At 49.1% G+C, this 19,761-nt stretch overlaps 1 protein-coding gene across 1 annotated transcript in view; it reads left to right on the top strand.

The window, feature by feature from the left end:
* Positions 1 to 19,761, top strand: part of CERCAM (cerebral endothelial cell adhesion molecule) — a 188,268-nt gene that overhangs the window by 144,786 nt on the left and 23,721 nt on the right. The window contains exon 10 of the mRNA XM_069236967.1: positions 16,572 to 16,699. Coding sequence (XP_069093068.1) covers positions 16,572 to 16,699 — 128 coding nt within the window. The remainder of the gene's footprint in view (positions 1 to 16,571; positions 16,700 to 19,761) is intronic.

Genomic DNA, 19,761 nt, shown 5'->3' with positions numbered 1-19,761 from the left:
ACATGATCCCAGCGCTGATGTCTGTCTTTGCTTCTAGGTCCTGTTCTTGAGGACATGATCCCAGTGCTGATGTCTGTCTTTAACTCCAGGTCCTGTGCTTGAGGACATGAACCAGGAGCTGAGGTCTGTCTTTGACTCCAGGTCTGTGCTTGACAACATGAGCCAGGAGCTGATGTCTGTCTTTGACTCCAGGTCTGTGCTTGAGGACATGAGCCAGGAGCTGATGTCTGTCTGTGACTCTAGGTCCTGTGCTTGAGGACAGGATCCCGGGGCTGATGTCTGTCTGTGACTCTAGGTCCTGTGCTTGAGGACATGAGCCAGGAGCTGATGTCTGTCTTTGACTGTACGTCCTGTGCTTGAGGACAGGATCCCGGGGCTGATGTCTGTCTTTGACTCTAGGCCCTGTGCTTGAGGACATGATCCCAGCGCTGATGTCTGTCTCTGACTCCATGTCCTGTGCTTGAGGACATGATCCCAGGGCTGATGTCTGTCTTTGACTCCATGTCCTGTGCTTGAGGACAGGATCCCGGGGCTGATGTCTGTCTTTGCCTCTAGGTCCTGTGCTTGAGGACATGATCCCAGGGCTGATGTCTGTCTTTGACTCCATGTCCTGTGCTTGAGGACAGGATCCCGGGGCTGATGTCTGTCTTTGCCTCTAGGTCCTGTGCTTGAGGACATGAACCAGGAGCTGATGTCTGTCTTTGACTCTAGGTCCTGTGCTTGAGGACAGGATCCCGGGGCTGATGTCTGTCTTTGCCTCTAGGTTCTGTGCTTGAGGACATGAGCCAGGAGCTGATGTCTGTCTTTGACTCTAGGTCCTGTGCTTGAGGACATGATCCAAGTGCTGATATCTGTCTTTGACTCTAGGTCCTGTGCTTGAGGACATGAACCAGGAGCTGATGTCTGTCTTTGACTCTAGGTCCTGTGCTTGAGGACATGAACCAGGAGCTGATGTCTGTCTTTGATTCTAGGTCCTGTGCTTGAGGACATGAACCAGGAGCTGATGTCTGTCTTTGATTCTAGGTCCTGTGCTTGAGGACATGATCCCAGTGCTGATGTCTGTCTTTGCCTCTAGGTCCTGTGCTTGAGGACATGAGTCAGGAGCTCATGTCTGTGTTTGACTCCATGTAACTGACACAGCCTCTGAAAAAATGAATTCCAGTAAAAATTTACCCGTTATAAAATGCTGTAATCTGCTCATGCATCTTACCTGATCGTGCACCCACTCATATATTACAGCCTTCTTCTGGCCCCTTCAGCTTCAGGCAATCCCTTTAATGTAATACAAGGGGGAGAGGAGCACATCGATTTATCATTACAGCACAGGTCCCTTCAAGTTATTCCCAACTCTCAGAGTACCCAGCATGTGTGGACCAACCAGTGCGAATATCTTAAGACACATCTGGACTCTTGGCCTTCGTCAGTGGAGAGTAACAAGTCAGTTTGGGGGTGCTTGAAATATTGCTCAATGTATCTTACGTCAAGTACCACTCCAGTGTGCAAGTGCACACCAGAGGCTTGTCAGCCCCGTAGCTCTGGGAGGAGTACAGCAGTCGAGGGGAACTGGGACACTGTCTTGCATACCATCACCAGTTCTCCCAGATGCATTGTGGGAGATTCCTTTCTGAATTAGTTAGCAGTACTACAATTCGCCACAGGGTGGTGCAGACGTGCTTGCATCGCTGAACTGATGAGTGTGAACTAGTGGAAAAACAAAAACTGAGAAACCATATTGGAGGAAACCAAATCACGGAAAATCAATTTTAAGGAAAGGCAATTTTTAGGAACTACAAATAAACAGAAAATTAAAGGGAAAATTTCTGCGAAATGATAATTTTAAGGAAAAATACAAAATTATGTTAAACTTAGGTGGAGTTTAAAACTAGTAACGGGTTTACGGGTCCAGGGATTGTGAAACTTTATAGGTGTTCATGGATTTTTTTGGGTCACAAATGGATAGAATTAGGGTTCCGGGATGGGTGGAGTGTAGGGGTAGAAAAGACTTTTAGGGTTTCAGGGATGGATGCAACTATTGTATTTTCACTTTAAAAAATAAGCATCCAAAAGCCATTTTCGAGCAAAAAAACACTCTATGAATTGGTTTCTATGAAACAGTGAGTTCGATGGCATATGTTGCTGCAGATACACATGTTTGGCACAGTCCGCTGCCTGGTGTTGGGCTCGGAGTATTACAAGTTGTTTTTCTTCAAAGAAGTCTTTTTTGGTCACGGGACCGAAGGACTCCTCCCTCTTCGGCTCCATTGCGCATGGGCGTCGACTCCATCTTAGATTGTTTTTTTCCGCTGTCGGGTTCGGACGTATTCCTTTTCGCTCCGTGTTTCGGTTCGGAAAGTTAGTCAGAATCTCGGAAGAAAGCGTCGGTATTGTTCCGTTCGGTATCGGGATAGTTAGGTACATCGACACCGATCATCGGAAGACTTTGGGGTAGCTTCGATTCCCCCATCGGGGCCTGGTCGGCCCGACCGCGTGCGACATCGAAGCCGATGGAACGGACCCCGTTCCGTTTCTGCCCAAAATGTCACAGTAAGTATCCTTATACAGATCAGCACTTGGTCTGTAACTTGTGCTTGTCCCCCGAGCACAAGGAGGATACCTGTGAGGCCTGTCGAGCCTTCCGGTCCAGAAAAACACTCCGGGACCGAAGAGCCAGGCGTCTACAAATGGCATCCACGCCGACAAAACAACGTTTCGACGACGAAGAGGAAACATTCTCGGTTCCGGACTCAGAATCCGGAGACTCCGACGTCGAACAACAGCAACAAACTGTGAGTAAGACGTCGAAAAGTAAAACCATCGAGAAATTGAAAGCCCAGGGGACGCCACTGCCAACAGGCCATGGCTCGACCCATAAAACAGGCGACCCGTCGAAGGCGCCGAAAAAGGGCACGCCCATAGCGAAGACACCCGACTCCGGTCGAGGGACCGCCATGGAGCAACCTCGGAGCCGAGATAGCGGCTCCGAGAGACAAAAACAAGATACCGGCACCGAAAAACATCGGCACCGAGACTCCATGCCGAAAGGAACAAAAATTCTGTCGGTGCCGAAGCCGAAAAAAGATTCTCTCTCGGCGCCGAAAATTTCCACACCTTCATCCTACACAGAGGAACAAGGAATAAGTGGCCAGATGCACAGATTTGGACAAGAGCTCCAAAGTGTAGAATCAGACTACACACAAAAGAGACTGTACATCCAGCAAGACACAGGGAAGATATCAACCCTTCCCCCAATAATGAGGAAAAGAAGGATCGGTCTCCTCAAGGATGACGCACAACCACAAGCCAAAGTGGTTAAAAAAGTCACGCCTCCGCCCTCTCCACCACAACAGGCATCGCCGGCACAAACACCGCCACAAATGCACTCACCAGCGCAAACTACCATAAGTCAAGATAATCAGGATCAAGACGCTTGGGACCTATACGACACCCCAGTGCCGGACAATGATCCAGATTCATACCCCACAAAGCCGTCACCGCCAGAGGACAGTACCTCATACTCGCAACTGGTGGCTAGGGCTGCAGAATTCCACAATGTCCAACTGCATTCCGATCCTATAGAGGATGATTTTTTATTTAACACCCTCTCGGCTACACATAGCCAATATCAATGTCTCCCAATGCTACCAGGGATGTTACGGCACGCAAAACACATTTTTGAAGAGCCCGTAAAATCAAGAGCCATCACCCCAAGGGTGGATAAAAAATACAAACCACCACCCACAGACCCAGTGTTTATTACTTCGCAGTTACCACCTGACTCCGTAGTAGTAGGGGCAGCTCGCAAAAGAGCAAATTCCCATACATCTGGCGACGCCCCACCTCCGGACAAAGAAAGCAGAAAATTTGATGCGGCAGGAAAAAGAGTAGCATCACAGGCAGCCAACCAGTGGCGCATCGCAAATTCTCAAGCGCTGCTGGCCAGATATGACCGCGCACACTGGGATGAGATGCAACTTCTCGTAGACCATCTTCCCCAAGAATACCAAAAAAGGGCGCAGCAAATAGTTGAAGAGGGACAAACGATCTCAAACAATCAAATCCGCTCTTCACTGGACGCAGCCGATACTGCAGCGAGAACAGTCAACACTGCTGTCACCATAAGGAGACACGCTTGGCTCCGCACTTCAGGCTTCAAACCTGAAATCCAGCAGGCTGTCCTTAATATGCCCTTCAACGAAAAACAACTTTTTGGCCCTGAAGTGGACACAGCCATTGAAAAACTTAAAAAGGACACAGACACGGCCAAAGCCATGGGCGCACTCTACTCCCCGCAGAGCAGAGGCTCTTTTAGAAAAACTCCATTTAGAGGGGGGTTTCGTGGCCAACCCACAGACACCACCAGCCAACAAACAAGAACCACACCATATCAGGGTTCATTCCAAAGGGGAGGTTTCAGGGGATATAGAGGGGGTCAATTCCCAAGGAGTAGGGGAAGATTCCAGACTCCAAAAACACCTCCACCTAAACAGTGACTTTCAAGTCACGCAACCCCTTCACTCAACACCAGTGGGGGGAAGACTAAGCCAATTCTACCAATCTTGGCAACAGATTACAACAGACAATTGGGTATTAGCAATAATCCAACATGGCTATTGCATAGAATTCCACAAATTCCCACCAAACATCCCTCCCAAAACACGCAAAATGTCACCACAACATTTAGAACTTTTAGGACTAGAAGTTCAAGCACTACTGCAAAAGGATGCAATAGAGTTAGTACCAGTACAACAAAAAAACACAGGAGTTTACTCCCTGTACTTTCTAATTCCAAAAAAAGACAAAACATTAAGACCAATATTAGATCTCAGGACACTAAATACCTACATCATATCGGACCATTTTCACATGGTCACACTACAAGACATCATTCCACTGCTCAAACAGCAAGATTACATGACCACATTAGACCTAAAGGATGCGTACTTTCATATACCAATACACCCTTCTCACAGAAAGTACCTAAGGTTCGTATTCAAAGGAATACATTACCAATTCAAAGTGTTGCCATTCGGAATTACAACTGCACCAAGAGTGTTCACAAAATGTCTAGCAGTAGTAGCAGCACACATCAGGAGACAACAGATACATGTGTTCCCTTACCTAGACGATTGGCTAATCAAGACCAACACAGTAAAAAAATGCGCAAACGACACCACATATGTCATACAAACCCTTCACAAACTGGGGTTTTCCATCAACTATACAAAATCACACCTAGAACCGTGTCAGACACAACAATATCTAGGAGCAACCATCAACACATCAAAGGGAATTGCCACTCCAAGTCCACAAAGAGTGCAGGCATTCCACAAGGTAATAAGTGCTATGTTTCCAAACCAAAAGATACAAGCAAAATTTGTGCTAAAACTTCTAGGCATGATGTCATCATGCATAGCCATTGTCCCAAACGCAAGACTACACATGCGACCCTTACAACAGTGCCTAGCATCACAATGGTCACAGGCACAGGGTCAACTTCAAGATCTGGTGTTGGTAGACCGCCAAACATACCTCTCGCTTCTATGGTGGAACAGCAAAAATTTAAACAAAGGGCGGACATTTCAGGACCCAGTGCCTCAATACGTTATAACAACATATGCTTCCATGACAGGGTGGGGAGCACACCTCAATCACCACAGCATTCAAGGACAATGGGAAATACACCAAACAAAATTTCATATCAATTACCTAGAACTGTTAGCAGTATTTCTAGCGTTAAAAGCCTTTCAACCCATAATAACACACAAATACATTCTTGTCAAAACAGACAACATGACAACAATGTATTATTTAAACAAACAAGGAGGAACACACTCAACACAATTGTGCCTCCTAACACAAAAAATATGGCAGTGGGCGATTCACAACCACATTCGCCTAATAGCACAATTTATTCCAGGAATATAAAACCAACTAGCAGACAACCTTTCGCGAAACCACCAACAAGTCCACGAATGGGAAATTCACCCCCAAGTTCTGAACAAGTACTTTCAAATTTGGGGAACACCCCAGATAGATTTGTTCGCAACAAAAGAAAACTCAAAATGCCAAAACTTCGCATCCAGGTACCCACACCGCGAATCACAAGGCAATGCTCTATGGATGAGTTGGTCAGGGATATTTGCATACGCTTTTCCCCCTCTCCCTCTCCTTCCATATCTAGTAAACAAGTTGAGTCAAAACCAACTCAAACTCATACTGATAGCACCCACATGGGCAAGACAACCTTGGTATACAACTCTACTAGACCTTTCACTAGTACCGCATGTCAAACTACCCAACAGACCAGATCTGTTAACACAACACAAACAACAGATCAGGCATCCAAACCCAGCATCATTGAATCTGGCAATTTGGCTCCTGAAATCCTAGAATTCGGACACTTAGACCTCACACAAGAATGCATGGAGGTCATAAAACAAGCTAGAAAATCTTCCACTAGACACTGCTATGCATCTAAGTGGAAAAGATTTGTTTACTACTGCCATACCAATCAAATACAACCATTACATGCCTCTACAAAGGACATAGTAGGATACTTACTACATTTGCAAAAAGCGAATCTCGCTTTTTCATCTATAAAAATACACCTCGCAGCAATATCTGCTTACCTACAAACTACTCATTCATCGTCTCTATTTAGAATACCAGTTATTAAAGCATTCATGGAAGGGCTAAAAAGAATTATACCACCAAGAACACCACCAGTTCCTTCATGGAACCTTAACATCGTCTTAACAAGACTCATGGGTCCACCTTTCGAACCCATGCATTCCTGTGAAATGCAATATCTAACCTGGAAAGTCGCATTTCTCATTGCAATCACATCCCTCAGAAGAGTAAGTGAAATACAGGCATTTACCATACAAGAACCATTTATTCAAATACACAAAAATAAAATAGTTCTAAGAACAAATCCAAAATTTCTGCCAAAAGTAATCTCACCATTCCATTTAAATCAAACAGTAGAATTGCCAGTGTTCTTCCCACAACCAAATTCCGTGGCTGAAAGGGCACTACATACATTAGACATCAAAAGAGCACTAATGTACTACATTGACAGAACAAAGCTAATCAGGAAAACAAAACAACTGTTCATAGCTTTTCAAAAACCACACATAGGAAATCCAATCTCTAAACAAGGCATTGCTAGATGGATAGTCAGATGTATTCAAACATGCTATCTTAAAGCCAAAAGAGAATTGCCTATTACACCAAAGGCACACTCAACCAGAAAGAAAGGTGCTACAATGGCCTTTCTAGGAAACATTCCTATGAGCGAAATATGTAAGGCTGCAACCTGGTCTACGCCTCATACGTTTACTAAACACTACTGTGTAGACGTACTAAATGCACAACAAGCTACAGTGGGCCAAGCTGTACTAAGAACATTATTCCAAACTACTTCAACTCCTACAGGCTAAACCACCGCTTTTAGGGGAGGTAACTGCTTTATAGTCTATGCCAAACATGTGTATCTGCAGCAACATATGCCATCGAACTGAAAATGTCACTTACCCAGTGTACATCTGTTCGTGGCATTAGTCGCTGCAGATTCACATGCACCCTCCCGCCTCCCCGGGAAGCCTGTAGCCGTTTAGAAGTAGATCTTAAATCTTAAACATTTGTACATTTGTAAATAATTATTATAAACTCTTAACGTACATACATATTCACTCCATTGCATGGGCACTATTTATAGCAAACAACTCCATCCTCACCCTCTGCGGGGAAAACAATCTAAGATGGAGTCGACGCCCATGCGCAATGGAGCCGAAGAGGGAGGAGTCCTTCGGTCCCGTGCCCAAAAAAGACTTCTTCGAAGAAAAACAACTTGTAATACTCCGAGCCCAACACCAGGCAGCGGACTGTGCCAAACATGTGAATCTGCAGCGACTAATGCCACGAACAGATGTACACTGGGTAAGTGACATTTTCAATGCCATTCATTCTGAAAATTTCCTTTAAACAGTTGAGGAGAAATCGTTTCTCAGTAATGGTATTCCCTTAAATTGTTTTTCTGTGAAATCACATGCAACTCTCTGAGCACCTAGTTCTGGATTCCTTCAATTGTGAACGTACATGCTATAAGGAACTGTATGTTGCAGGCCCTCCTGTCTTTTTGCCTGGCTTCTGGATGCAATTTGGACTCGAGTGCACTGGGATTCTGCTAACCAGGTTCCCAGTGCCGGTGTTCTTTCCCTAAAACATTGCAAAGGTAGTTGGATACACCTTTAGCTACCACTATAAGTCCCTAGCAAAAGGTACTTAGGTACCCAGGGCATAGGGTACTAAGGGTCGGCCCCTGAGGGCAGCAGCACTGATTGTGCCACCCTCTAGGGCCATGCATCCAGATGCACCCAGCACTGCCATTGCAGGCTGAGTGTCCTGGTGCAAACCTAAAACACAAACCATACACTGCATTTACTATGGGTAAGACACCCCTCTGGCAGGCCTTACAGCCCTAAAGCACGGTGCTCCATATTATATGTGAGGGCATAGATGCATGAGCAATATGCCCCCACTTGTGCTTGCCTAACCTGGGACATAGTGAGTGAACAGAGCAGCCATTTTAATATATGTGCTGGACACTCGTCAAACACGAGTTTCACAGCTACATGATGGCCACTCTGAATCCTGGGTTGTTTGGTATCAAAATACTCAGAATGATAAATCCAAACTGGTTCCAGCACTGGATTTATTATAAAATGTACCCAGAGGTCAACTTAGAGGTGCCCCCTGCAAAAGCTAACTACCCTGGCATGGTTGCTGACTGGTTCCAGCCAGCCTGCGTCATCCAGACAGCCAATATACAAACCTTGGGGGAGAGATCTGTCTCCCTGGTTTGTAGAACAATGCCCTTCCTGGGTGGACGAGCTAACACCCCCTCCCTCAGGAATGTGAACTGCCCTGGCAGCGAGCTTCAAAGGGTTTACCACCTTTGAAACTTGACCCCCAGGCCTGCTGCTAGCAGCAGATGGTCAACCCCTTTGCAAACCTCCACTTTTGGGGGAGCAAAGGCGGGAAACTACACAGAGGGCAGGAGGAGTGGCCCCACATGGCATACACCACACCTAAGGTGCTGCCTGCGAGGTGGACACTCCATTTCATTTTCCTCCATCTTAGATGGAAAGAAAATAGCCAATCAGGGATAGGGAAGTGACTCTTCCCACAGGAAGTGGTCACTATAGTGGGTGTCGCCACCTAAAGGTACGTGTCTCATTGGACACTACCAGGTTCCCCCTAAAACACCCACTAAATTCAGTACTTAGGCCCTCATTATGACTTTGGCGGTCTTTTGAAAGTATGCGGTATGTTTGGCACCACATTAGGACATTTCCGCTGGCCCAGCTGACGGAAACAGCGTTTCCGCCAGCAGGCCCAGCGGAAAAGTCACCACAACATTGAACCCCGCCCGGGACTGAAAAAGGACCAGGAGGAAGCTCCAGTCGAGGTACTTGAGGAACACCCTGGATCTCCCGCCAGAGTGCCCCCGTTGCCTTGCAAGCGACCCTTGAAGTGGCTTACCTCCATCTTTCCTCACAGCTCCTGGCTCACCGATTCGCTCTGCACCTGGCAGCCTGTGTCCTGCAAGGAAGAACCTGCTGTGCCCCTTGTGACCTCGACACTCCAAGGGGCCCCCAAGGAACCACCTCTAATCTTTTCCAAGTGGTCCCCCGCAGTGGCCCTGCACCAGCTCCAGACTCTTTCCACCGCTGCTCCAGCCAGAACCGGGAGCCGCCTGAACTCCTCCAGCTGGCACTCTGTGCCCACCGACTCCCTCGACCAACCTGCAAAACAAGAACTTTCCATTGATTCCTCTGGTGCGTAATTACACACAAAAAGATTATTTCCTTAAACTTCAAAAATCCATATCTCAAAAAGTACTTAACCAATTTTGATAATCTTGGTCTTAAAAATTACATAAAAATCTGAAGTATTTTTTATAAATTGGTCTCGAGTTATTCCTTTGAATGTGTGAGCTGCATGATCTATACTGTGAGTACAACAAATGCTTTGCACTTCCCCAGGATTGGCCTATCTGATCGACCAAGCTACCTTAAAAATTAGAGCATTAAGGGCCAGATGTAGGAAACACTTTGCGAGTCGCAAACGGCAAAATCTGCCGTTTGCGACTCGCAAATGCGTGTTTCCTATGCAGAAATGCATTTTGCGAGTCGTTACCGACTCGCAAAATGCATTTCCGAATCGCAAATAGGAAGGGGTGTTCCCTTCCTATTTGCGAGTCGCAGTGGTATGCAACTCCATTTTCGCAAATGGAGTCGCAGTTACCATCCACTTCAAGTGGATGGTAACCCACTCGCAAATTGGAAGGGGTCCCCATGGGACCCCTTCCAGTTTGAGACTGGACCCCAAAACATTTTTTCAGGGCAGGGAGTGGTCCAAGGGACCACTCCCTGCCCTGAAAAAACCGAAACAAAAGGTTTCGGATTTTTTTGAAATGCAGCTCGTTTTCCCTTAGGGAAAACGGGCTACATTTCAAAAAAAAAAAACTGCTTTATTTAAAAGCAGGTCCCTAACATGGAGGTCTGCTGACGTCAGCAGGCCTCCATGTTAGCGAGTGCCTATACTCGCAATGGGGACGCAATTTGCGACCCACCTCATGAATATTCATGAGGTGGGTCATTGCGACCCCATTGCGAGTTGCAGTCGGTGTCTGAGACACCGTACTGCATAGCAATTTGCGACTTGCAAATTGCGAGTCGCAGGGACTCGCAATTTGCAAGTCGCAAATTGCTTTTTTGCTACATCTGGCCCTAGGTTATCTAGTGTTTACCTCTGGAAACCAGGTTGTGGTGCCTGGACCCCCTGCACAGTGTGCCTAGCTTTGCACACTACATAGAGGGCCAGCCTCCTACACTGCGTATCCACGATGCACATGGGAGGGCTAGTGTTTACTTGCTATCAGTTCCCACCAACTTGCAATTGTGGCTCTCAGTGCGGGAGCTGTTGAGGCTGACAAGCCATTTGGGATGTATCTGAGCTGCAAGAGTTACTTGACATGAGGAGCTGAAAGCAATATTTATCTATTAATTTGTCAGATCAAGTTTACAAAAATTCATCACCACACTCACAAGAAGTAATATGGTAAGTACCCCTAAAACGAAAGATAGCTGTCTGGTGATTAAAACCAAATAGCTTCACTGATGTGTCTAGAGATGTCCAGCAGTGGTTCTGTCTACGGTGCATAGCAAATTTCTTCAACTACGAATACAAATACTGCAATGAACTGCACTTACTGCAATACACTTGAGCAGACTGCTCCCAGCATGCCATCAGTGTACCACCTCCTGACTCTAACTGGTCAGTCGTGAATCTGGAGCTTTTCTATTTTCATGTGCGCTGTTTTCCTGCAGGCCCGTCCGTGTATCCTGTACATTGTATTTGCCTGTCTTTGTGTGCAGTGTTTGTGTGTCTCTCATGCAGGAGCGTCTGTCTTTGTGTGCAGTGTTTGCATGTCTCATGCATGCCCTGTCTGTCTTAGTGTGCAGTGTTTGCATGTCTCCAGCAGGAGCACTCTCTATGTGTGCAGTGTTTGCATGTCTCCCGCAGGAGCCCAGTCTTTGTGTGCAGTGTTTGCATGTCTCATGCATGCCGTCTTTCTTAGTGTGCAGTGTTTGCATGTCTCCAGCAGGAGCCCTCGCTATGTGTGCAGTGTTTGCTTGTCTTCCGCGCGAGCCCTCGCTATGTGTGCAGTGTTTGCTTGTCTTCCGCGCGAGCCCTCGCTATGTGTGCAGTGTTTGCATGTCTCCAGCAGGAGCACTCTCTCTATGTGTGCAGTGTTTGCTTGTCTTCCGCGCGAGCCCTCGCTATGTGTGCAGTGTTTCCATGTCTCCCGCAGGAGCTTTGTCTTTGTGTGCAGTGTTTGCATGTCTTCTGCGTGAGCCCTCGCTATTTGTGCAGTGTTTGCATGTCTTCCGCGCGAGCCCTCGCTATTTGTGCAGTGTTTGCATGTCTTCCGCGCGAGCCCTCGCTATGTGTGCAGTGTTTGCATGTCTTCCGCGCGAGCCCTCGCTATGTGTGCAGTGTTTGCATGTCTCCCGCAGGAGCCCTCTCTATGTGTGCAGTGTTTGCATGTCTCCAGCAGGAGCACTCTCTATGTGTGCAGTGTTTGCATGTCTTCCGCGCGAGCCCTCGCTATGTGTGCAGTGTTTGCATGTCTCCAGCAGGAGCACTCTCTATGTGTGCAGTGTTTGCATGTCTCCAGCAGGAGCACTCTCTATGTGTGCAGTGTTTGCATGTCTCCCGCAGGAGCCCTCGCTATGTGTGCAGTGTTTGCATGTCTCCAGCAGGAGCACTCTCTATGTGTGCAGTGTTTGCATGTCTTCCGCGCGAGCCCTCGCTATGTGTGAAGTGTTTGCATGTCTCCAGCAGGAGCCCTCTCTATGTGTGCAGTGTTTGCATGTCTCCAGCAGGAGCCCTCGCTATGTGTGAAGTGTTTGCATGTCTTCCGCGCGAGCCCTCTCTATGTGTGCAGTGTTTGCATGTCTCCAGCAGGAGCACTCTCTATGTGTGCAGTGTTTGCATGTCTTCCGCGCGAGCCCTCGCTATGTGTGCAGTGTTTGCATGTCTCCAGCAGGAGCACTCTCTATGTGTGCAGTGTTTGCATGTCTCCAGCAGGAGCCCTCTCTATGTGTGCAGTGTTTGCATGTCTCCAGCAGGAGCCCTCGCTATGTGTGCAGTGTTTGCATGTCTCCAGCAGGAGCACTCTCTATGTGTGCAGTGTTTGCATGTCTTCCGCGCGAGCCCTCGCTATGTGTGCAGTGTTTGCATGTCTCCAGCAGGAGCCCTCTCTATGTGTGCAGTGTTTGCATGTCTCCAGCAGGAGCCCTCGCTATGTGTGAAGTGTTTGCATGTCTTCCGCGCGAGCCCTCTCTATGTGTGCAATGTTTGCATGTCTCCAGCAGGAGCCCTCTCTATGTGTGCAGTGTTTGCATGTCTCCCGCAGGAGCCCTCTCTATGTGTGCAGTGTTTGCATGTCTCCAGCAGGAGCCCAGTGTTTGTGTGCAGTGTTTGCATGTCTCCAGCAGGAGCACTCTCTATGTGTGCAGTGTTTGCATGTCTCCAGCAGGAGCCCAGTGTTTGTGTGCAGTGTTTGCATGTCTCCAGCAGGAGCACTCTCTATGTGTGCAGTGTTTGCATGTCTCCCGCAGGAGCCCTCTCTATGTGTGCAGTGTTTGCATGTCTCCAGCAGGAGCCCAGTGTTTGTGTGCAGTGTTTGCATGTCTCCAGCAGGAGCACTCTCTATGTGTGCAGTGTTTGCATGTCTCCAGCAGGAGCCCAGTGTTTGTGTGCAGTGTTTGCATGTCTCCCGCAGGAGCCCTTTCTATGTGTGCAGTGTTTGCATGTCTCCAGCAGGAGCCCAGTGTTTGTGTGCAGTGCTTTCATGTCTCCAGCAGGAGCCCTCTCTATGTATGCAGTGTTTGCATGTCTCCAGCAGGAGCACTCTCTATGTGTGCAGTGTTTGCATGTCTCCAGCAGGAGCCCAGTGTTTGTGTGCAGTTTTTGCATGTCTCCAGCAGGAGCCCAGTGTTTGTGTGCAGTGTTTGCATGTCTCCAGCAGGAGCCCAGTGTTTGTGTGCAGTGTTTGCATGTCTCCAGCAGGAGCACTCTCTATGTGTGCAGTGTTTGCATGTCTCCAGCAGGAGCCCAGTGTTTGTGTGCAGTGCTTTCATGTCTCCAGCAGGAGCCCTCTCTATGTGTGCAGTGTTTGCATGTCTCCAGCAGGAGCGCACTCTATGTGTGCAGTGTTTGCATGTCTCCAGCAGGAGCCCTCTCTATGTGTGCAGTGTTTGCATGTCTCCAGCAGGAGCGCACTCTATGTGTGCAGTGTTTGCATGTCTCCAGCAGGAGCCCAGTGTTTGTGTGCAGTGTTTGCATGTCTTCCGCGCGAGCCCTCGCTATGTGTGCAGTGTTTGCATGTCTCCAGCAGGAGCCCAGTGTTTGTGTGCAGTGCTTTCATGTCTCCAGCAGGAGCCCTCTCTATGTGTGCAGTGTTTGCATGTCTCCAGCAGGAGCACTCTCTATGTGTGCAGTGTTTGCATGTCTCCAGCAGGAGCCCAGTGTTTGTGTGCAGTGTTTGCATGTCTCCAGCAGGAGCCCAGTGTTTGTGTGCAGTGTTTGCATGTCTCCAGTAGGAGCACTCTCTATGTGTGCAGTGTTTGCATGTCTCCAGCAGGAGCACTCTCTATGTGTGCAGTGTTTGCATGTCTCCAGCAGGAGCCCAGTGTTTGTGTGCAGTGCTTTCATGTCTCCAGCAGGAGCCCTCTCTATGTGTGCAGTGTTTGCATGTCTCCAGCAGGAGCGCACTCTATGTGTGCAGTGTTTGCATGTCTCCAGCAGGAGCCCAGTGTTTGTGTGCAGTGTTTGCATGTCTCCTGCAGGAGCCCTCTCTATGTGTGCAGTGTTTGCATGTCTCCAGCAGGAGCCCAGTGTTTGTGTGCAGTGCTTTCATGTCTCCAGCAGGAGCCCTCTCTATGTGTGCAGTGTTTGCATGTCTCCAGCAGGAGCGCACTCTATGTGTGCAGTGTTTGCATGTCTCCAGCAGGAGCCCAGTGTTTGTGTGCAGTGTTTGCATGTCTTCCGCGCGAGCCCTCGCTATGTGTGCAGTGTTTGCATGTCTCCAGCAGGAGCCCAGTGTTTGTGTGCAGTGTTTGCATGTCTCCAGCAGGAGCACTCTCTGTGTGCAGTGTTTGCATGTCTCCAGCAGGAGCCCTCGCTATGTGTGCAGTCTTTGCATGTCTCCAGCAGGAGCACTCTCTATGTGTGCAGTGTTTGCATGTCTCCAGCAGGAGCCCAGTGTTTGTGTGCAGTGTTTGCATGTCTCCAGCAGGAGCCCTCGCTATGTGTGCAGTGTTTGCATGTCTCCAGCAGGAGCACTCTCTGTGTGCAGTGTTTGCATGTCTCCAGCAGGAGCCCAGTGTTTGTGTGCAGTGTTTGCATGTCTCCAGCAGGAGCCCTCGCTATGTGTGCAGTGTTTGCATGTCTCCAGCAGGAGCCCTCTCTATGTGTGCAGTGTTTGCATGTCTCCAGCAGGAGCACTCTCTATGTGTGCAGTGTTTGCATGTCTCCAGCAGGAGCCCAGTGTTTGTGTGCAGTGTTTGCATGTCTCCAGCAGGAGCCCTCGCTATGTGTGCAGTGTTTGCATGTCTCCAGCAGGAGCCCTCGCTATGTGTGCAGTGTTTGCATGTCTCCAGCAGGAGCCCTCTCTATGTGTGCAGTGTTTGCATGTCTTCCGCGCGAGCCCTCGCTATGTGTGCAGTGTTTGCATGTCTCCAGCAGGAGCCCTCTCTATGTGTGCAGTGTTTGCATGTCTCCAGCAGGAGCCCTCGCTATGTGTGCAGTGTTTGCATGTCTTCCGCGCGAGCCCTCTCTATGTGTGCAGTGTTTGCATGTCTTCCGCGCGAGCCCTCTCTATGTGTGCAGCGTTTGCATGTCTCCAGCAGGAGCCCTCTCTATGTGTGCAGTGTTTGCATGAGCCCTCTCTATGTGTGCAGTGTTTGCATGTCTCCCGCAGGAGCCCTCTCTATGTGTGCAGTGTTTGCATGTCTCCAGCAGGAGCCCAGTGTTTGTGTGCAGTGTTTCCATGTCTCCCGCAGGAGCCCTCTCTATGTGTGCAGTGTTTGCATGTCTCCAGCAGGAGCCCAGTGTTTGTGTGCAGTGTTTGCATGTCTCCAGCAGGAGCACTCTCTATGTGTGCAGTGTTTGCATGTCTCCAGCAGGAGCCCAGTGTTTGTGTGCAGTGTTTCCATGTCTCCCGCAGGAGCCCTCTCTATGTGTGCAGTGTTTGCATGTCTCCAGCAGGAGCACTCTCTATGTGTGCAGCGTTTGCATGTCTTCCGCGCGAGCCCTCACTATGTGTGCAGCGTTTGCATGTCTTCCGCGCGAGCCCTCACTATGTGTGCAGTGTTTGCATGTCTCCAGCAGGAGCCCAGTGTTTGTGTGCAGTGTTTGCATGTCTCCAGCAGGAGCACTCTCTGTGTGCAGTGTTTGCATGTCTCCAGCAGGAGCCCTCGCTATGTGTGCAGTGTTTGCATGTCTCCAGCAGGAGCACTCTCTATGTGTGCAGTGTTTGCATGTCTCCAGCAGGAGCCCAGTGTTTGTGTGCAGTGTTTGCATGTCTCCAGCAGGAGCCCTCGCTATGTGTGCAGTGTTTGCATGTCTCCAGCAGGAGCCCTCTCTATGTGTGCAGTGTTTGCATGTCTCCAGCAGGAGCACTCTCTATGTGAGCAGTGTTTGCATGTCTCCAGCAGGAGCCCAGTGTTTGTGTGCAGTGTTTGCATGTCTCCAGCAGGAGCCCTCTCTATGTGTGCAGTGTTTGCATGTCTCCCGCAGGAGCCCTCTCTATGTGTGCAGTGTTTGCATGTCTCCAGCAGGAGCCCTCTCTATGTGAGCAGTGTTTGCATGTCTCCAGCAGGAGCACTCTCTATATGTGCAGTGTTTGCATGTCTCCAGCAGGAGCACTCTCTATGTGTGCAGTGTTTGCATGTATCACATGTAGGCTAATACACTGACCCCAGCTGTCTCTTCAGATAGTAGAGCGCCAGCTGGACACTGCCCTGGTGTTTGAGGATGATGTGCGCTTCCAGGCCTTCTTCAAGCGCCGCCTCGCCCGCCTGATGGAAGAGATCACAAGCGCGAAGCTGGACTGGGACCTAATGTGAGTGGTGACCTCTGCACTCTGTGTGGCATCTGTGAGGTGCAGGGGAAGGAAGACCTGTCAGTGCAGTAGAGGGGTGTGGGAGAGGCCTCTTTTTGCATGGTTAGCCTCTCACTTTTTGCCTGGAAAATTATGTGGTTTCAAACTGTAAGAGCCCTGAGCTCCTGCGAGACAGGTTCCCAGGGCCAGCTCTCTTTCACCAAAACTGTACTATGATTGGCACTTCAGCCCCCCTTGTAAGTCCTAGTAAATGGTACCCCTGGTACCTAGGGACTGGGTACTGAAGAGGGTCCCCCAGAGCTGCAGCACCAATTGTGCCACTCTGAGAGGCCCCACACCAACCTCATGCAAGTTTTCTTCTCTTTCTGATAATCATGGAATGTTTTAATAAACAGAGCATTCAAGAAGACGCCTGCAGGGTGCAGACTAGTGCACATGGCTTGTCCTGTTGCAGATAGTGTTGTTTGAAGGATGCTGAGAGAAGCTTTATGAGGAAGCCTTAGGAACCTGCTGAATATGTAATATACCCTCATCTTTGACCTGAGAATAGAGCAGGGCAGAGAACCAGCTTTAGAGTTGTCTCTCAGAGAGAGGAGTGACATTGCAAGTATAAGACCTGGTGTATTCAAAAGTTACAAACCGACATGGCACTCACTAAGGGTGCCCTGTCCACTAACACTGCATGCACTAGAGGTAAGTCACCCCTCTGGCAGGCCTTGCAGCCCCAAGGCAAGGTGCACTATAATGCATGTGAGGGCATATGTTTGCATGGGCAAATATGCCCCTGCTGTGTGTTTACAAAGCATTAAGGCATAGTAAGTATACAGGGAACCCATAGCAAGTGCATGTGCGGAACACTGTTCAGTATGTGTTTCCCAGCTACATGATGGCCTCTGTGAACCCTGCGCTGTTTGGTATCAAACACCTCAGAGTGATAAATACTCACTGGTACCAGTGTTTGATTTATAATAAAATGTACCCCGGGGCCACATTAGAGATGCCCCTGCAGAACCTACACCACCCTGGCACGGTAGCTGGCTAGTCCAAACCAGCCTGCCATCTCCAGACACGTTTCTGAATCCCTGGGGTGAGAGTCTGTACTCTCTGGGACCAAAAGACAAAGCCCTTCCTGAGCGGAGGTGTCGCACCTCTTCCCCCAGGAACATGCCCTGTTCTGGCAGGAAACTTCAGAAGCCATGCGCCTTTGAAGCCCTGCCCCAGCCCTTTGCAGCTAGCAGTAAGCAGCAGATGGCCACCCCCCATCCCAGACCCCACTTTTGGCGGGAGGAATGGCGAACAAAACTCACAAAGTGACCACCCTCAGCCTGCACCAACCCTCAGGTCTGGCAGATGAGGTGACCACTCCATTTCATGTTCCTCTATCTTGGATGGCAGGAAAATAGCCAACCAGGGTTAGGGATGTGACCCCTTCCCAGAGGAAGTGGTCACATAGTGGGCGTAGCTGCCCAGTGGTAGGTGGCCCATTGCCCACTACCAGAAACTCCCCCTAACGCCCACTAAATACAGTATTTAGTGGTCAAGCCTAGACCTGGACATCAGACTCAATGGACACAAGAAGACCAGCAACAAAGAAGACCCGCGGCCCAAGAGCAGACGTCCTGCTGCCAGAAGAAAAAGGTACCAAACCCTGCCCGCTGCACCCCGGACCTGACAATCACCGCCGAGGGGTCGACTGGACATCGGACAGACTCTAAGAAACCTCAGAGGACCTCCACGCTTCAAAACATCGCCAACAACCACCCGCTAAGGGAAGGCATCACTCCCTGCACCCTGGAGGCAAGAAACCAGTGAAGTCTATTTCACTGACCAACTAACCTGACACATCACCCTGACCAAAGTCCACCCGATGGACCCGGAGGACAAACTGCAAGTGTGCCAACTTTGGTGGCACTGTGAGCTCCATGCCGTAGCCCGGGGAACTGAACCCCCAACGTGGGGCACCCAGAAGAAAAGTCCACACCGGACTCTTCGAAGACCTGAAACAAGCACCAGTCATGGGACTTAAGGACACCCAAGAACCACCCCCCCAGAGTGGCCCTGCTGACCTGCAATCTACCCTCAAAGTGACCTGCACCTGGCTCCAAAGGCTCCTTGACGCATAACACTTGGCTGACCAATCTGCTCTAGACCCGGCCTACCAGCCCCCTGCATTGGAGAATCAGCTGTGCTCTATGGGCCCCTAACCACTTGCAACAACGACTCTCCAAGGGGGCCCAACGGACTTACCGCTATGTCCCATGTGCAGTGTGCTTCCAAGTGGTCCCTTTCCCTGTGGCACACCAACTTCAAGACTTTCAGTTGCTGCTCCTGCCGGACCCTGGAGCCACCTTAACTTCTCCGGCTGACCCACAGGACATCTCGACAACCTCAACCTAGAAACAAAAGGTGAGACTTGGGAAAGCATTGTCTGATTTTATATGTGTAGGAAAGTACCATCTTGCCTGGCATGTTACCCCCATTTTTCACTGTATATATGTTGTTTTGGTTGTATGTGTCACTGGGACCCTGGTAACCCAGGGCCCCAGTGCTCATAAGTGTGCCTGGATGTGTTACCTGTGTAGTGACTAACTGTCTCACTGAGGCTCTGCTAATCAGAACCTCAGTGGTTATGCTCTCTCATTTCTTTCTAAATTGTCACTGACAGGCTAGTGACCATTTTTACCAATTTACATTGGCTTACTGGAACACCCTTATAATTCCCTAGTATATGGTACTGAGGTACCCAGGGTATTGGGGTTCCAGGAGATCCCTATGGGCTGCAGCATTTCTTTTGCCACCCATAGGGAGCTCTGACAATTCTTACACAGGCCTGCCACTGCAGCCTGAGTGAAATAATGTCCACGTTATTTCACAGCCATTTTACACTGCACTTAAGTAACTTATAAGTCACCTATATGTCTAACCTTTACCTGGTAAAGGTTAGGTGCAAAGTTACTTAGTGTGAGGGCACCCTGGCACTAGCCAAGGTGCCCCCACATTGTTCAGAGCCAATTCACTGAACTTTGTGAGTGCGGGGACACCATTACACGCGTGCACTACAT

The sequence above is a fragment of the Pleurodeles waltl genome, chromosome 6, assembly GCF_031143425.1.
Source record: "Pleurodeles waltl isolate 20211129_DDA chromosome 6, aPleWal1.hap1.20221129, whole genome shotgun sequence".
Lineage (NCBI taxonomy): Eukaryota > Metazoa > Chordata > Amphibia > Caudata > Salamandridae > Pleurodeles > Pleurodeles waltl.
Note: the sequence above shows the minus strand (reverse complement) of the source record. Positions and strands in the feature narration are given on the sequence as shown.